The 19,999-nt window shown below is 38.6% G+C and overlaps 1 protein-coding gene across 5 annotated transcripts in view; it reads right to left on the bottom strand.

The window, feature by feature from the left end:
* The window catches only part of PRIM2 (DNA primase subunit 2), a 94,093-nt gene that overhangs the window by 62,895 nt on the left and 11,199 nt on the right, over nt 1-19,999 (bottom strand). For all 5 annotated transcript variants that reach the window (XR_006413902.1, XM_044422094.1, XM_044422095.1 and 2 more), the window contains exons 6-7: nt 14,900-14,995; nt 13,698-13,835 (exon numbers count right to left, since the gene is read on the bottom strand). Coding sequence is in view for 4 of the 5 variants with exons in the window: in XM_044422094.1 (XP_044278029.1) it covers nt 13,698-13,835; nt 14,900-14,995 (234 nt within the window). In the remaining variant the exon portion in view is untranslated. The remainder of the gene's footprint in view (nt 1-13,697; nt 13,836-14,899; nt 14,996-19,999) is intronic.

Raw genomic sequence — 19,999 nt, 5'->3', positions numbered from 1 at the left:
TAACAGATTTTTGGTTTTACAGTATAACTTTCATCAGTGATGCAGCATTTTTTGCATGCAGGAAGTATTCCGCAAGAAAGTAGCTAGAAGATATTAGCATTCATGCAGGGTATATAGCAGATTCCTATGTATGTTTATTCAGATATAAGTACTATAGTGTTCAATGGGACTTTCTCCTAGGTAAGTGGGGAAGTAAGTACTTTCTCCTAAGTAAGATTCTATGTTGCCTTACACTATTAAAGAAAGCTCAATTGATGCCTCATTCTGCTTTCTCTCCATTAAGACCGCTTACTGTGTGTGTCTAGACAACTTGTAACCTCTAAGATAACACAGCTAAGTTGAAAGAAGTTTAAGAAAAAAATGAAACAGTGGGAAAAATCTGTGGCATTTCAGCTGTTACTGACCAGGCAAGACTCATAATAAGATGAATTGTATCATACCCAAGAGACTGGCAAGCGTCACAGATCGCTTGCATTGACAACACCCTTAAGAGAAATCAGCAGAAACAACTCATGTGTTGAAAAACTCAGGCCTGAAGCATATCTATCCACTTTGAGGAGCAAGTGAAAGACAGTTGTTGCTGATGTTGTTCTTAAAGCCATGCACCTTCAAGCATAACAGAAAATCTGCAAGTACACTAAGTAGCAAACCCAGGTCTGAGGGTATGGAAATCTATTAGTCAGGTGTGTTATGCCAGCCATGGGCTAAACGTCTGAAAGATCCCAAGGAATTGATATGCTAGGTCCAGGTTTGCTTACAAGGACACTTTATTGTTGCAACAGGCAAATTGTTAGATAGTTTTTAAAGGATTTAGCAGCAAATCACTTACAGCACTTATAGTGTGGACTAGCCTACAAGGTAGACCAATCTGCTGGAGCAGACAGTCAGAAAAGCCTCCACAGAAGTATCAGTCCAAACAATACACAAAGGAAAATAGGCAGCTTACATAGCTTAACTGTGAGAAAAGAGATGACTGTTACACTGGTGCAATGACCTAAGCGGTGTGAATGTATTTGTTTACCTTGTTAGCAAGTCGAAATGTATATCATATACAGCTTCCCATCATCGTACTCTACTCTACAAAATGATAGGATGTAGCATCACAGGTTCGATAAGGTGGATCCTCTCAAAACAAAGGACAGCTAAGTGTCCATCCTTTGGCCACCTCTTTCAGGACCCTCTGGAAAACAATACCTAATAAGCTTGTGAGCTAAGAACACTGAGAATTGCCCATCCTTCCAGACCGTCTTCCCCCCCCACCCCAATGCTCGGGGTCTTCGGTCCTGAGTATCCTAGATCAGGCAGCCACCAGTAAAGGTTCATACCTATATGGCCTCCCTCCAGGTCTTTACTGGCTTTGTGGGTTTTGGGCAGGTAAAGTACTGCCACCCTTCTGGAATGGCACTTGCACCATCGGCACCCTAGCTCCAGCACGCATGCAGTTCCATGGAAAGGACCAATCTGCCCAGGCACGGGATGCAGTATTTGGGTGGCATAGGCTAGCCAAACGAGAATATCAGGAGAAGGCGGGATATGACCCTGATGACACCTATCTCACTGAGGGAGAGCGCTTTGCTGTCATGCTGATGCCCCTGCTTGGAGTAGCCTGGCATATCCGTCAACTCAGCTGTCTATCCTATCAGCTTGAGACCTCGCCTAACGCCACCAGCCAGGGTTTGCAAGCCTTACAGTCTGAAGTGGATTCCCTAGCGGGAATGCTGATGCAACACAAACTGGCCCCGGACTATCTCCTCAGTAAAGAGGGTGGACTTTGTTTCTGGCTCAATACCACATGCTGCCATTTTGTTAATCAAAGTGGGGCTGTGGAAACAGATATCAGCAAACTCCACCAGATCACAGCGCAGGTATGTAAAAGCTACTCTCCTGCTGTATCAGATTGGTGGTCATGGTTTACAGCCTGGTTGCCTAATCTCTCTTGGTTAAAGAAGCGGCAGTCGCGTAATGATGCTTACCAGCTTATAGCCCGCCCCCACGGGGGTGAGACTTGTGTAATGCAGGTAGCTACCTTGCTGGCGGCCTGTAGGGATGAGCAAAAAGGGGGAAACTTGTGAGCCAAGAACCCTGAGAATTGCCCATCCCTCCGGACTGCCTCTGTAGCAAAGAGAACCAATCACTGAGATTGTTGCCCCTTCGTGCTTTATATGGAGTGCAGCTAACTGAGCATGTGCAAGCTGCAGCATTTTCTGACCAATCACGGAATACAGCCGAGCATGTACAAATCGCAGCATCTTCTCTCCAATCAGGGAACAATGAGTTATTTAGTGATTGCTGGTTGTATAAATGCTATGGCTCTTCCCATTTGTCCCCTTTCGGCACCCGCAAGCTTGTGTTCTGTTTTCTGGATTTTGGAATAAATCTTACCTTATTTCTCAAGAAACTTGTCTCTGCAAATCATCCCCTCCCCCCCTTTGGGATGACAAGCTAAACAAGATAACTACTGGCCAGCGCTTTACTAATACTAAGCAAGGCCTATACTTTCAGAGCAGAGACCAAGGTCTGGGTTTTACAGGACAAACCCAATACATCAAGATCATGGAAAATATATAGCATAAAACCAATCAAAAATTTCCACTGCAAGAAATGTCTCTGTCTAGTGCAGTGAAATTGTTTAACAGAAAACTGAATTGTCGAAGAATGACTTACTCATGTACATATACTTTCAGGACAAGAGCAGTGGTCAAAATCCAAAGGACTACACAGATATTTTCTGATTTTTTAAATAAACAAACCAACAAACCCTATTAAAATGACCCCCATGAACCACCTAGAAAATTCCTTTATAATGAATATTAGTGGCTTTCTATACAATGCATATATCTTATATTAAACAAAAAGAGCAAAACATTTTATGCATGTTTTAAGTTTACAGCAATTTTCCAAGAAAAAATATCTGTAGATCTAAATCTCCAGATCTCCCCATTCCATGAGTGATGGAATGACTTCAATTTATGGATCCAAGTTTTCTTTATTGAAACAACTATAGAAAGGTCCATCATCACCCAGTGGACCAACGCCAGCATCTCTCCAAATTCTACCGAAGCTTATTAGAAAGCTTTTCTTTCCATTGAATCTAAGAATATAAACTAAATACGGTAAAATGAGAAACACATTTCCCATTGTGTCCTACATGCAGGAGTTACAGGAGGATAATGATATGCTGCAATATAGAAATTAATTTTACTTTTAAAAATGGCTATGCTGCCAGTTCAATTTTAGAACGTAACTCTCAAGTATTAAAGTAAGTAGCAGTAACCACTCATGCAATGTTATATACAAAGACTTCCATAAAGCAGCTTTCAATACCTTGGCTGTTTTTCAATAATGGAAAGCCTTGAAAATGAGAAGAAAAATCACGCACACATCTCCCATAATGCCTAATATTTTTGCATTTAGTCAGATCAAGTACACAAAGCACTAGTAAATCACTGAACCAATGTAGTGTAAAATATAACTGAGATACTTCCATTTACATGACATTAGAATGAAAATAGGAGGATATAAAAGTGTACTAACACCAATTCTTTAAGGAGAGTTTGATTTAGAATAAAATTGACTTGGCTGAAGAATACACTTAAAAATGATAAGAAATCTGGCTTCATTTCAAGAAGTCATTTCCAGCTTACTTTGATCTCACTTGAAAGATACTTAACCGACAATTTCATATTAGACTTTTAATAAAACTTGCATGCTAGAAGCAGTTGCAAAGCTAAACCTAAGAAATATGAACATGAAAAAATTGAAGAGGTGACTGCAAGAAGAGGAAAAGTTTTGAAATTGAGAGCCAACACAGTTTGACAAAGTTGCTCCAAATGCCACCACAAAAACACTGCAGCAATAACTGTGATGAGCCTCACAATCTACAATAAAAAAATGGTCACCATCTTCCAAAAATAGATTGGGGAATAGCACAAGTTTAAAAGTATTAGGGCTTGGAGCATGAAGCTATTTAAAATGGAAGACTATGTGTGACAAGCGACCAATAAGTCCCACTAGGTTCAGTGAAGCTTGTTGGGATATGACTGGGTATAGGATGCAGCCTTAAACTCTTAAAACTGATGCTCTTAAAGCAAATAAAGTGAAAAACTATGGTAATGTAATATAGAGGAATCTAAGCATATAGATAAAAGTGTTGCAATTTAATCAAGGGTAGAATAAGAAGCGGATATGTATGTCATTTTTACTAGCATGCCTATTTGTGTGTAACCAAAGTACTTTACAGAGTTCAAGCATTCTTCAGTATGATTACAGTTGAGTAAAAAGGCTGGTTGTTAACACTGGCATACACCTCTTGCCCATTTATTTGGTCAAGTTTCTTCAGCTACAGTTTATATCCATGTGTGGATAGAAAAGGCTGATACCTTACAGAAGCCTCTTGTGCTACTCAAAATTAATTAAATTATCTGCTTAAAAAAGTCAAAATATTGCAATATTATAAGACTAACAAACTATTATTTTTTCCATTCAATAGATATGAATAATTTAAACCTAAAAACATGCAGCTTCTACAACCTTTTCATAAGCTGCTATGTTAATAGCACATCAGTACATTTCAAAAGCAACTATTGACTAGTTTTCAAAGCATTCTAAAAAGTGAATGTAGACCCACCATTCTCAAATCCAGAGACTACTTTTAATTTGATTCCCCCATTCCTGAATTGAACAATGTTGGTTCTCAGAATTCTGACATACATTTTAGTACAGTCTCAAATTAAAGCATCTAGTTTAAATTCTCTTTCTACCTTACTCTGTTATGGGAAATAATCAAGGTGGCTGCTGTTTCTCCTGTAGTAGCTTCCATGATAGGGGGAAAAAAACTGAAGGAATCCACTTATGTGGGTTGCTGCTACATCATGGTAGCAACTACAGACAGCTCCAGTGCTGACTCCACTTTTAGCGATTTTACTTCAGTTAATCATGAAAACTTAATGTTAACTTCTGATTTGGAAACTGAACCAGTGTAATGCTATAACTAAATGAATAAAACTCACAAAAGAGTTCTGTGGCAAGCAGAAGTACATTGTTCTTTAACAACTTGCCATCTGTGAATATTTTCACCAGTTAAAAATAGATGGTTAACTCAAATGAATCCATTAGAGTTGCAATAGCTTGTGCACAACAGATGGTTTGTTTATACAACAGTTCTGGGGAACATATTTGCTAACAGCTTCTTCTAAGTTCTACAACCCAACAAAATACCTAAAACACCCCATCATTGCTATATGACCTCTTTAACTGCTGAACGTGTGGCAAGGCCCAAAGAGCAATGAGAATCTGAAACATACTGCTACAGTCTCTATCAAAAAAAAAGTGCTGAAGCAACCTGAGTCTGTCTTTTACCAAGAAGATCAAACTGCAGCTTGATAGATGAGGACTTGTTTTAAAATAGCTCATATTTGCACTTTGCAAGAAGCCACTAACAAAGTATGGCATCCATTTCCGCTTTACCATGACATGTATACATTTGTTAAACTGAGAAAAAAATTAGGGATTTTTCAGTAGCTCCCAGAGTAAGCTGTCAATAAAACACAAAGGTTAGTATCGTACTGGGGCTGTGCACTTGCAAGATGGGGCTTTTGTACTCCTCAAATATGCCAAAACAAGTGAAAACTGGTGATTCTGCTCTTGTTGTGCAAGAAGTCACTCCTGCACGCACAATGGGACCAGCAGAGCAACAACCACCTTGTAGGATACGTCCACAGGATACAACACCAATAAAACAGAATTGAAGGGTTTTTCTCCTGAGTTGCTACAAGACCACTGGAATAACTCAAGCTGCAAGGAATAATCTAAGCTCAGCAACTAGGAGGCCCCATTTCCCTACCTAACTTGGGAACATGTTATATGTCCTCCTGCTCCTTGAGATCTGAGGCAGAGGTCCTGCTCCAGGAGCCCTCCTTGAAGAAGATCAGGAGGGTGGCTACCCAGAGGAGGGCCTTCTCTGAAGTGGCACCCCATCTATTGATTACACTCCCCAGAGAGGTTCACCTGGTGCCAACGCTTTATTCTTTTTGGTGTCAGGTGAAAACCTTTTTATTTTCCTGTTATTTTAATGTTTAGTTGGTTTTAACTGGGGTTTTATCTTGACTTTCTGGGTGCTATGTTTGCTTTGCTTTCCTTTGTTATATTGTTTGTTCCTTGTTGTAAGCCGTCCCAAGACATCAGTGGTTGGACAAGATACAAAAGTTTTAAATAAATAAATAAATATTGCTTGCCATCAACAAGGTAAGCAATTTTACAAGACATAGTCAATTATTAGAGATGCCACTCCTGTAACTATGGCCAAAAAAGTCCTGCACATACATAGGGACTAACACTAAGGCAAAAATATATTCATATAACAGTATCAGCAACAAGATTCAGATGAAATGCAGAACTCTCATTCTTTGAATTCTCTGACTCAAAAGATGAAGGTTCAACTTATGCTGGTCTGTCACATCCATAAAGGCTGGGCCAGTTCCTTGAGACCTATAAGGTAATACTACTTCCTTCAATATTATTCCATTATATCTCCTAATACCATTCACTCAGTTGTCATTTCTGCTGAACTCCAACCAAATTACTATAACACTGAAATCGAATGTAGTAAAACAGTATTGACTTGAGCTCAGCATGACGCAAGAAGGCATCAGAGAAATTCAACTTGAATAATGCCAAACAAGTAAATATTCTACTTGAAGAATTCTCCATCCCAGAGGAGAGCAGTGCCCACATTTCCCACATGTGGGAAATTATGGATCTTAAACACAACTCACCATTGATGACAGTATTCAGGAGAAAGGGAATATCATCAAAGTAGAAATGAACAAAAATATTCATGTGCAGTTCCAATCATCCTGAATGCCCACTCTATAAAAACACAATTTCTCCTCTACACATATCTTGACTTTGTTTTGACATATGCAGTTGCAGCCGCTTACTTCAGAAAATGGCCTTGCAAGAAATAATATTTATGCACTCCATTACACAGTGACTGAAATTGTTTAAAATATTTCACAAAAATAGTGCAAGTACCTTGAACTCCCATGCAATGCCAAACATCTTTTAACTACTCCATAGTATCACAAATCGGAAAAAATAATAAATGGCACAGAAATAATAGGAAGACATTAAATGAAATTTTACTAAAATGAAAGCACTTTTTCTGCTGCACTTCAGCATGATGCATCCAGAGGACAAAGTCATTTTAATCATGTTTTATACTGCACTGTCAAAGTTATTACCTTACTAACCTTGTATATGCATATTATAAAAATCATCCATTTATGTTACAGTGAATTACTTTGGGTTAACACTCAGAACTCAATACCTGAAACGAATCTCAAGTGACAAGACCCTCATTAATCATAATTTTCGATATTAATGCCACAACACAAAGCCTTCTTCTTCACAGTTTGAAACTTCAGGTGATCAAATATTATTGAACACCATCTGCACAAATGGCATATTCCACTCCCAATTCCAAACAGATTTTACTGGCAGAAGCTACAATGATAGATGATGTTTACAGATTTAAGTAGTGGGGGAAGGAAAAATCCTTGATAAAAATGTGTAAAAACACTGTTTTATATGGAAAAGTATAGCATGGCCACCTCTAAGCACCAAAGCAGATACTTGTAAACTATTTTGTCTGTTTTAAAGATTTACATCAAATGTACATGCTTCATAATCCTTATATTCACAGCTGCCCAATACCCAGCACGAAGATATGATCTGCTCAAGTCTCCATAAAGAAGAAAGAATAAGGCCTTCCATAGTGCCAAGCATAAAAAACCAACCTAGCTCTTCTCACCTCATCCTTCAAGTTCTTGGACAAAATAGATAAATGAAGCAATGGAATTAAAAAATGGAAGATCAGTTTATATGAACAGTGGGAAGAGTTTTCTCTGTTTAATTACAGATAACACATCTTAGGGGTTTTGTTTTAAGCAATATCTAGCACTATTGAAGATTTTTTTAAAATGACTTGCCACAGACATTAGGCATTGTCAGGAGCCTGCAGTAATAAAGGTATGGACTTGCATGTGTGCTGGGGCTGTAATTGTACAGAGCAATCTTTTAAAAATATATAAGTAGCTATTTTATTGAAAGCAGTATCATTCTGGTAATTTCAGATGAAGCTAAAATGTTTGTATTTCTAGATGTAACTTTGAAAGCATAGTTTACTTCTGTGAGGCCAGAAAGCCACAATAATAACTGAGGTTACACAACCCATGATGGACCAAACGAAACACAATGTACTAGCTATGGATGGCAGCCTATCAGGTACCCCAAAATCCCTACAATTTTGTAGCCTTAGGAAGACCACACCAGGATGAGATATATCAAGCTTCCGGTAGGTTGTTTCAACCTTGACAATCACAAGGTCTAATTAACAAGAAGTTTCCAAAGAAACTTCCTAAATAATCACTTCTCAAGATTTTCAAAATTGGTTGCTAAATGCATATCCTAGCAAGCTGGTCTGGCTCCTCATACATCAGGTGAGAACTTTATTAAATTATACAACTCTATGCAAGAACAGCATTTCAGCTTTTTTACCAACCCCATAAAAACACCCAAGTCTAAGAGGCAGCTTCCCAAGATTCACCCATGATTGAATGGAGATCTGAACTTTAGTATTCACACTGAAGAAGAACATCAGTTGGAGAAGATGGTGTCTCCCTTGGGCTTACAAATACAGGGTTAAAGAGAAAACTTGTGCATATAGAAAAGAGAGAACAAGGAAGAACCAGGCCAAGGATGAGTGTTCGAGCTGAATTTTGAAAGGGTCATCCTTGGATAACCTATGAATGGAGGAAGGAAAATTCCTAGCCTTAGGAAAAGAGGGAGCTTAAAAAAAGGTAGAGGATGGGACAAAGTATAAAAAGCATTGTCCTAATTGTGTACTGTGCAGTTCTGAAGCATCTGGCTTACACGTGAATACATTGACAGCCTTGCATGCTCTATTCGTAATAAATATTGCTCATTGGTTTATCTTATCTTTTTGGGCTGTTTTTATGCAAGATGTAACATATTATAGCTGCTTGAATCCATAGGTAAGACTCACAATAGGGATTTCTTGACTTGTATCTCCCATTACAACCCCTTGTATACCCCAAAAGCTGCTAATGAAGGTCTTGGATGACCATAAAATAATGCATAATTCTTATCCCTGACCTCTTGCTGTGCCTTCAAGATGTAGCACAAGGTGAAAGACTACCCTCTACAAACTTGTAACTGATAGACATTCCATTCTGCATAATGTGAAAACAAGTCCCAGTTCCTCCTCCAGGAAAGAATGAACATTGCTTTATACTAATAAACACCAGGTATGCACTGACACACCTTACCCACCCACCTCCAGCTCAGAGGCTAAGGGGGAAGCAAAGACTTGTTCTGACTCAGCATTTACCATATGTTACAAATACATGGCAAGAGAGGATCTAAATGTCCTCCCAACTTGCGGCATAAAAGTATCAAAGTTCCTTGGGGTGAGATGATCTGATTCCCAAGGCAACATTGATGTTCACCAGAAAGCAGCTGATTATATGCCACAGCTATTGTGATAAGCAAAATTGTGGACCCAAATTAAAACTATATCCGTTCCATTTACCATTTCAATGTATCAGCATATTAAATTATTTTGTGGCATAGGTTTGGTTACTAGAGCACACATTGTACTCTCTTTGAAACTTTGAGCAAAAGTTTTGTGAATACATGTAAAGATTTTCACTTGAATTTTCATACATTTAATAAAGAACAAATTTAAAATTCCATAAATGAAGTGTGCACATAAGCACATTTTATACATGTTTACAAACATTTTAAGAAATATGAGAATGCAATCTTCAAAATAAATGCCTCTGTACTTTCTGTATTAGAGATTATATTGTACAACATTTTAAAGTAGAGATCTATAACATTTTCTATAATCTCCAAGTAAGTTCTACTGTATAAAACTGTCAGAGTTTACAAGAACAAAAGAAGCTATTTCAGTGCTCTGCTGTTTCCTAGCAACTGGGATCTGCTAATGTCTTCTCATCACAAGTAGACGATTTGTATAAAATCTGTTGTGTTTCAGGGAAGTCATGTGTCAAGGAAAGCAATGCTGTGCACAGCAGTTAGTTTCCATCTATAAATAATATAGTTAAGAAAGTATTTTAATAAGGGTTGAATTAGGTTTAGAATTTGAAACCATTAGTATTTGTTTTACCTTAAGTTGCAGTACTATCTATCTTTAAGTGTGCAACATGAGGTAATTCAGATACATATTTGCAAAGCCCTGAAGTTTTCCCAGCAAAGACCCACATTTTAATTTTAACATTAGGGCAGGAGAGTGGGACCAACATCCACTCGCATGCTTTGATTAAACAACTGTGGTCAAACTGTTTTAGCATTTGTACTGCACATTTAAACTCTAAGTGCTTTTTACTTGGACCCAAGTCACACTCAGAGATTTTCCTTACTGCACTGTGTACTACAACATCTTACAGTCCTTGATAAGTTTCCACAAAGATAGAAGGACTCTCTAGAACAGCATGGGATGTCACATAGGGGTACCGATGTGCAAGGAGAGGACAAACGGAAATTGGAATGGATCACCTTTTATAAGTGATAGTGTCTTCCACACATGCAAGAACACTATAGATCCAAGTCATTCATCCTGAAATCTTGAAGTCATTCATGCAACCCTGTAAAATGATTTAATTTTGTTTTAAGTCTGTGGAGACCCTCTCCTTAGGGCGGAGGCAGAGAAGAAAGCAATAATAATAATAAGAAGGAGAAGGAGAAGGAGAAGGAGAAGGAGAAGAAGGAGAACAGTTTGCAATAGGATGAAACTGACCCTAAAGTCACCTAGTGAGTTCTCAGCAGAGGCCAGTTTTGAACCCCAGGCTTCCTAGTTAAAATTCCAGGGTCTTAGTCCCTGTCAACAGATCAAGTCTTTGGTCTGAAGCAATAAATTAATTGTGGAGTACAAAGAAACCTAGACTGTGAGTATAACAACTAAATATATGAACCTCTTCAAAGCCACTAACCATTAATGGAGGCACAAGAGAACTGTAATATTGAGTTGAACTTTCTATTATAGTTTATGTTTCAGAAACCATCTCATCTCTTTTTCAGTGTTTGGGGGCTTTTTAAAGATAGTAATACATTATAAACACACAACAATGAGCTATGAATGCTAGGATCAAATACACACTAATATTGTTCATCTTTACTTGAAAAAGCTCACACACAAAAAAAGGAAGCAGTCAAACTCAGAAATGATAGAAAGCTTGGGGAGGCTAGAATTAGCAATTTAGGCTTTTGAGCCTTGACAACTAGGCTGATGACAAAATGAAAGTTCAGCAAGACCAAATGTGAAATACTTCCTAGAGGAAAGAGCTGGAAGTTGATTGCTGACTAGACAGTGGCACTTCTGAGAGTAATAAACCAGGCATGAGCCAGCTTTGATGTTCTAACACAAATGGATAGTGAGATTTTCACTTATAGTAGGACCAATGCTATCAGAGAAAGAAACAGCAGTTCTACTCAATGAGTAGGTTTGCATCATATGACAAACCCTCTGCGGGTGACAAGCCTAGACCAATTACTATAAGCTGACTAGTTCAAGGGCAGCAAAGAATCCAAACCACCTGTGGCTTTTTCTTGGGGTTGTTGGACCCAAAATGTGTTGCTGTGTCATCTGAACCTGGGTTACCGATCCCACTTTTCTGAATGGGCTGCAGAAAGTGGTGAGTGAACTATACAGCAATAGCAACAAAAACCTTTTGCTTATCTTGCTGAGCTAGCTGTAGCCATCACCAGTGTTGTCTGCCCCATCAATGTCTAAGCAGCATGGTAGAGCAATCATTACTGGCTTGATGCCCCCAATAACAATTGCAAACGCTTTTACATTTGCCACAGCTTTCCCCTACTCTTTTAATCTTCCTCCTTCCCCATCCCTGGATATGGCTTTCCATGATTTTTGATTTAACAGCTAGTGGCAGAACCTTCAAGCTGTCTGAGAAACATACGCAAGTTCTACCACTCACCACCTTTTAAACTCAAGAAATTTGCACATTTTTTTTTCAATGTCTCTCAGGAGAGAGATATGGGGCAAGTATGAAAATAAGCTGTTCTGCATTTTAGTACAATCCATTTAATTTATCCTTTCCAAATGAATACATAAATAGGAACTAATTAACATTTAGTTCCCATTTTTGCCAAAGCGCATGGGAGACTTTAACTTTTATTTGTACACCATTACATGCAATTGGATTTTGCCCAGTAGATAGAACCAGAATGTCTTAATACCAAGAATCTTTCATCTTGCCACAATATTAGACTATTGTACCCATATGAAATATTTGCTTCCAAAATTACAGTTAGTAACTCAAAAATTACCAGTTCCTGGTAATTTGTGGTATATACACTAAGATTCAGTAGGGATAAGAAAGTTAGTAACGTATTTTAAACTGGTCAAAAACTAACAAAGACCTGGCCAGCACTGTTTTGATCTCACACATACTTCAACTTCTTCAGCAGTATGTAATCATTTCCAACAAACAAATGACTCTAATAGAAAGATCAAATGATGTACCTACACACAAGGAATAAACTGATTAAGTCAATGTTATTTGGCTCACAACTACCAATTTCTTCCTAAACGTAATGCCAAGATTATCTTAATGAGGTGTGGTGTGATACAGGAAATGATGCAAGAGCAGTTCAGTTCAGTGACTGTAGCCTTCCCCAGCCCAGAGCCCTCCAGATACCCAGGACAGCTGCCATAACTCTTGACCCTGCTGTCTGGGACTGATAAGACTTGAAAGGCAACAGGACTGGGAATAATGATTCAGTATTTATGGAGAAGCAAAGGAGTACTTTTAAAGTCACCCATACATACATATGTGCAATGACATACACATTAAAACTGCACAAGTAAACAAGCATTTTAAGTTACAGGTTTCTCAACTTCCAGGTTGCTTCCATACTCGTACTTGCTGAGATATATTACATAACAATCTCAACAAGACATCAGTTAGGCAGCTGTGGGCACCAGCTTCCTTTACCTAGAACTTTATTTTTTCATCAAGTCATCGAAGCAAGCTTATTCATCTGTTGTCTCTAGACTATATTTACAGATATATCAGATGGAAGGGGAGAAATGTGATTGCTCTATCTTGTTGCTTAATAAGGAATGAACTGCTTCCACCTTCCAGTATTCTGGCCAATCAACATAAAGGTGCCACCCAGACTTTGCTGAAAGTGCAGTAAACAAGAGCGTACCAGAGTCAAATCCTTCCCTAATGGCAAATGCCTGTTCTTCCAGCAGGAGTAAAAAAGCTGACTCAATTGCTGTTGCTCATCTTCAAAAAGAACTATCTCTATTTCTGCCTCTGTTACCCTACCTGTTTCTAAAATGTTTATAAACAGGGAAGAAAAAAGACAACTGATTCCTAGTAATACAGAAATGATTACAAAATCCAAATGGCAGAACGGTTACAGTTGTACATTATATGGTAAAATTGAAGTGGTACTTAATGATGGCAAGTTTATACTTTTTTAAAGACCAACATATTTTCAAATCCAGTAAGCTAAATCCCCACGTCCTACCAACTCATTTTGTTCAAAGAGAATGCAATGCTGCCACTTATATACTGGAAACAAAAAGAAATCTGGAGCACAGAACAAGTGAGCAGGATGGGACTTACTGCCAGGGCTTTCGACAGTTTGGTTCTGTAACTGTTCAAGACAATGGCAAGAAAATCCTGCAGAGGCACATAGGCGTAACCACCATGAAAGTAAACTTGTCTTACACGAACTAAATCCACAGCATCACAGAAAGGAACCTGAAATTGAACCAAAAAATCAGATATATTTGATAAAGAACCAGGGCAAGATATTTTAACTTAATTATACCCCACCAAATTAAATATAAATCCAATAAATCAAGAGAACAAAGTTTTTTTAAACCAATGAAGACAATTTGTAACTCAAGTTATGTGATATGAAACTCACATCAATTCTTATCAATTAAAACATCAACTCATAACTCTTTGATATCACAAAGTCATTTCCCAACTGCATTAACAATAGAGTAGCATACAAGATACAAAAATTGACATAGCCTTCCCAATCAGTTGTTTCTTTTTTCATTTCACAAAAAGGCAGATGCTCACAACTGGCTGCTATTTAAAACAGAAAAGTATATTGACATATTGAATTAACCCCATTTTTTCAGGAGCTATCAGCCATTGAGGAATCAGCCACAGATTTGTTTTCAGCAGCCACTACAACAGACAGTGGTCACTGGATGAACCCACATAATTGGGATATTTGCACACAACTTCCCAATGACATAGAATTGGATCATGGGTTGGTTCACACACATCACTGGACATATTAAGAGGGTAGGAACCAAGGCACAAATGAGGTTGGCCATATCCCACTTTAGGCTCTTAACTACCTTAGTCATATGCGAGCTCAAAGTTTTATACAGAACATTGTTGGGCATGTTTGGGAGTGTTGAGAAACCATCTGTGAAATAATAATGCTTTCCAGGGCAAGATTCATTTTCCTGCAAAAAAGCATTCTTTTCAAGAGAGAACCTTTCTACAGATCTCACCAGGGTAAGATTTGTTTTAATGCCCGAATGCTCAACTTTCACACAGGGAAAGTACTTCATATGCTTATCTGCCTAGATACAGCCAAGTTGGGTTAGTGTATAGACTGGTAAATCAAGCAGTCAATTCCTTTCAGACAAATCTTTTACATGAGAACTAAGGATATAAGTAATCAGAATATGAAATAGCAGCACTATTCACTTAAATGGAAATGCTAAAGCTATGAAAATGACAATACAAAATTTTGCATTTATACTAAATACCATCACAATCTCTGTCTGCTCACTTACCCTATAGAAGACATTTTTTTTTACATCAGAGGGACCAAAGTTATGAGTTGCATGTAGTAACTTATCTTCAATGTCCTCCTTCTCAGATTCTGGGATCTAAAATAAAATTAATAGTCACTGAAAATGACAGGTGAGGGCCTTTAATGAAAAAGTAAATGGGTCATCTAAGGTAACCACAGTAAAAATGTAGAAATCAGTTGTACTAGTAAAGAAAAATCAGTAAGAATGAAAAAGTCTCAACTGTAAGATGCAATGGCTACATTCAAAAGTCACACTAAAATAGTTTAGTGCTGGGTGGGTGACTTATGGCCCTCTAGTGTTTTGGCCTAAATAATCCACAATCCCATGCCACTGGCTATGCTGCCTAAATTGATGGTAGTTGTATGTTAAAACTTGTGGACCACAAACTGCCTGGTTTAGTGTGACATAAGTGAGTAGCAGTGAACCTTTGGCTTACATGTTTCCCCTGCTCCTCCTGTGTGGCCAAGAGGAGTTAAGAGTTTAACTGCTCCTAGTTGCATCATCCTGAATGACAAAATCATTATTAAAATGAACTATGGTTAGGTCTAAACCAGACAACTGCAATTCATGGTTTGTTTCAGTATATTATATTTACTGTTAACTACAGTCTCAAGACTTGCGACAGCTCCTTCACATCATAAGCTATTGTCTGCTCAAATTAGACAAGCAAAGTATGAAGTGTTAACAGATATGAAAGGCATTTAAAAACCCTGTGCTCTCTTTTTCCTTCAACACCTCAAACAGAAGTCACTGTGCATCTTCAGAACTAAACCCTTTAGGTATTCAGGAAATTGAATCCACATTCTCATGAACACTGCAGGGCTCACATTTAAAAAGAATTTTATGCTTTGGTTAAGCAAGTTAAAGCAGACTTAGGGAATTAGGAAATTCTTCCCACAGCTGCTTCTCAAGGTTCTTGGAAGATCCATGGTGAATAGCTGTGTTTGCCACCACCAGTATTATTATTTGTACCAAGTCAGTAGTGTTGATAAGAGGTAGTTTGTTGTCATAGAATCATTCCTTTATTCTAACAGAAATTTGGAATAAATTTCAGACTATAACCATAACTGTCTTCTAAACATTTTAAAAATACCTTTGGCAATAATTAACTTGCTAGAAACATGCATTTCTCAATATTCCAATTCTGCTGTAAGCCTCCCAGGGAGCTTCAACTACTACTATTATTGTGTGTTTGTGTGTGTGTATTATTATGTATATAATAATAAAAATATATGTCTGAATTTGATCTAGCACCTTTTATTTTTTTTGCAATGATTTGATTCATAAGCATTGCCCAAAATGGCAATAGACTCGAAAACAGAATATACGAGGCAGAGTCAAATAGGACTCTTTTGCACCTGCCAATTCTTTTATGCCCCACAGATCACACCGTGCAAGTGGCCCTACCACTTGTTTAATAGCAATTTAGCATTTCCGAGGGAACCCAAATGAGAAGAACGTTTGATTATGGAAGGAGACCAGTCAACGGACGCACTGCCACCCTGCCACTTTCCAATGACAAGCATTCCTAGGGGAACTCCCACTTGTTTTGGGGTTTCCCCTAGGAACAGCTAAACCTTTCTTGCCTAAGCAGTCCCACTTGCACAAAGCAACTGGCAGGACCCACCATTTGTAGAATCAATAGAATAGAAAAGAATCAGCAAGGGCCTAAGTCCTGCCATTGGATTCTGTCTGGGATACACATGCATAAACACAGTTAGTGATGACTGCTGACTTTGATAGCATTACATCTATTCCAAGCATGACAATTAAGCTTCAGTTACTCATGACCAACTTGTCTCAATAATTTCTATGGGTTTACTGTAAATATGACTAAAGCTGGATCCAATCCATAGGAGCTAAGCAGCCATTGCATTTTTCATCTTGTTAAAGTCAAGAAAATTAAATTTTGGTTCTTATACAGGGGACAACCTCTTTCCTTCCCTAATTTAATACAACCCAAGGATAGCTAATAGGCCTTAATTTAAGTCAGCATTGTCCCTCGTGGCCCAAGCAAGGTACAGAAGTCACAAGAGGTAAATGAGGATTCTTGGCTTTCTATAGAAATTGTATGAGGAATTATGTCGTGAGCAGAGCTGGCTGGAGCCGGGGGTCAGACTAGACGGCCCGGGAGACCCCTTCTGACTCGCTCTGTTTCTGTGTTTCTATGCTTTGTTTATAAAGCAATCCACTGATTTCCCCCAGTATAACCCACAGGCTTTGCTACAGCGATAAACCTGATCTTCAGAACAATGTTGAAACTGTGAAAAATCCAAAATATTGAAGAACTGTATTTAGGATTAGTTATATATGGCTGAGCAATACCACTAGAAGGGGAAGGTTGGAGAACATGTTGCATTTAAAATCTCAAACACACTCTGTCCTCTTGATTTAACATTACAATGAGCATATGATGTAGATTAGGCCTGGTAGGGTTCAGGGCTGGGCAGGCATCTGGAACTCCCACGTTCAAAACCAATTCTATCCAATGCCTCCTCATGTTCTTGTAAAAAAGAATCAATTAACATTTTAAAAGCAAAGGTGGCATTAGATACAATGATAATATATTGTGTAGCTTAGCTTCATTTTAAACTATTTTACAAGTTTATTGTAACTGCTAAAAACAGTCTTAGAGGGGTCTATTTGAATCTGTTGATAATCACCATCTGTCCCTAATCAAACTGAGACGATTAACAAATTAAAACCCTTAATTAGCATTGTGTGTATTTTCCCCAAATTGCTTTTCATTATGTTTATGGAAGTGAGAAGAGGCAGCCATACTAGTAATTCTTCAATCACATTTACTACTTTGTTTTTACAAAACTGTGGAAACCAATACACCATATGTGCAGAAAACTTCAGCCAAAGACTGAATTCTTGAAGCAAACTTCACAAAATTGCTCCACATATAATATAGGCAAACTATTTCAGGGAAATATAGAAAAGACAAGAAAAGGTTAACAGAAAATCATTTTTATGTAAGAGACTTAGATTTAATAGAAAAGCTGCATCACTAACTTGTGTGAATAAGCATAGCATGGTTCTGAGAAAGGAAGAGAGGGCACGCTACGTAGCATTCCCCAGAAAAGTAACATCTAACAGGAAGACATGGGGCTTTGCTTCAGTACAGACCAACCGGCAGTTCACTATGCAAGGTCCAATTATTACAGGCCTTTAAGCAAGCACTAAAGCCTCTATCTATAACAGAGTTAGGACAGCATTAGATGCCATTGTGTGTATGGTGCTATCCAGTTTTCATTGTTAATTGGAATCTTTTATTCTTATTGTACTTTGCAGTTTTAAATCTTGCTGTATGCCACCTTGGGGTGGCTTAACCTAAAAGGCATCTTATAAATATTTTAATTAAGGAGTAAAATGGGATTCCTAAATCAATGGATTACTTCAAGGGCCTTTTCTAAAATAAGATATATTTAAACAGATAAAGCCAGAAAATTCATTGTGCTGACCTAGCATTGTGCTAGAGATCACTTATGCTAGCACAATGTAATTTACTGTGACACCAGTGTCAAAGAGGATGATACTGCCCACAGTTCCCTTCCCCATCTTACCAGGTAGACAAATACTAGCATTATCATCCTTCAGTCCAAATTGTCACATTCCAACACACCACATAAATTAATGTTTCTGCAGAATCTTTCCTTCTCCAAATGTTTCAACTACTTGCACGTCTCACATTAGTTTCTGAGCACCATTTAGGATTAAATCCAGGTTTATCTCCCCTCTGAGCTATTTCATGATCCTCCGTCTGTTCCTAGGGCACAATCGTTTAGTCTCAAAAAAGGTTCCCCCTTCATCATAATCAGAACATGAATTTGAGGGTAACTAAGGCCATTCATTACTTAAATGCTTGCTCACTTGGATGCTTCCCCAATTTTGTTCTCCGTCACAAGAACACTGGAGCATTTTAGTTAGGGGAAAAATGGCATGTTACAAATGCTAAATTTGGGTTCATGCCAAGAGACACACTTTATCAAGTATTGCGGCTCCAAACCATGTTAAGTCAAACTGGCAACTTGAACTGAACTCAGAAACATACAGCCAGTGCAAGCAGGCCACATTCAAAGGAAACCCACAGTGACCACCTGCAATAATATAATTAGGAGATTGCCAGAGCACAGACAACTGAAGCCATCTAGGTAGGGGCAAAGCATCGATCTAGGTAGGGGCATAACTGGGTCACTAACCCAAGCTGTTGAGAGGCTCTCCAAACCACCAAGGCTCCCTGACCTCAAGTGACAAAGATGGTTCCAGGAGGACACCCAGGCTATGAAGCCACTCAATTCAGGTCTGGAACTGGCATACCAGGTATAGTCTAGTACAGGAATGGGGTCACTCAAGCTTGCTGGCTGACCCTAACCTGCTGCTCAGTGAGATCTGGCTCGTACCTGAATTTCTAAAACAAGGAAAAAACAGGTAAACCTACAGCCAGAGTAGCTGTATTATCAAGATGGCTGTTTTAAATCTCCATAATGAGCACTGGGAGGCTGCAATCCAACCTGAAAGTCAGCTTGCACTGGTAGAGAGATATGAAGCAGTAATGGAAGGATTGCCAGAAAATAGCCTCAGGACACAGGATCAAATATGTGGGGTTCAAATAAGATCAACTTCTTAGCCAAACTCTCTGCCCCTCCAGCCCAACCATCTCCCCTTCATCACTTCTCAGTGCTAGACTGGTGTTAAGGGAGTAGTGGCAAGGATTGAGCATACCTACCAGTTGAGGCATGAGGAGAACATTAGAACACATATGCTTCCAGCTCCTGAGAAAAGTGTCCTGGTTAGGTTAAGGAAATTGGAAACTGCTTCCGCCCAGCTTCCTAATTGAGCAGAACTGTCTGGAATGTCCAGCTTGTGTCTTTCCTCTGACAAGAACATCAGAAAGAAGTGGAGGAGTCCCTGTAAGCTGGAGAAAGGTTGTAAGCGAAGCAGCAGGAGCACCAACTGGGAATGCCTGCACAATCTCGGAGGCGATGAAGTTTTAAACAAGGCTCCACCAAATGTGCTGGACTCCTGTCACAGCAATCCTCCCCACCACCCCATAAAAGCTGCTTAAGTTCCCTC

This window comes from Varanus komodoensis, unplaced genomic scaffold, assembly GCF_004798865.1.
Source record: "Varanus komodoensis strain SLA01 unplaced genomic scaffold, ASM479886v1 scaffold12, whole genome shotgun sequence".
Lineage (NCBI taxonomy): Eukaryota > Metazoa > Chordata > Lepidosauria > Squamata > Varanidae > Varanus > Varanus komodoensis.
The sequence above is the reverse complement of the archived record's forward strand: the minus strand, read 5'-3'. Positions and strand labels throughout refer to the sequence as shown.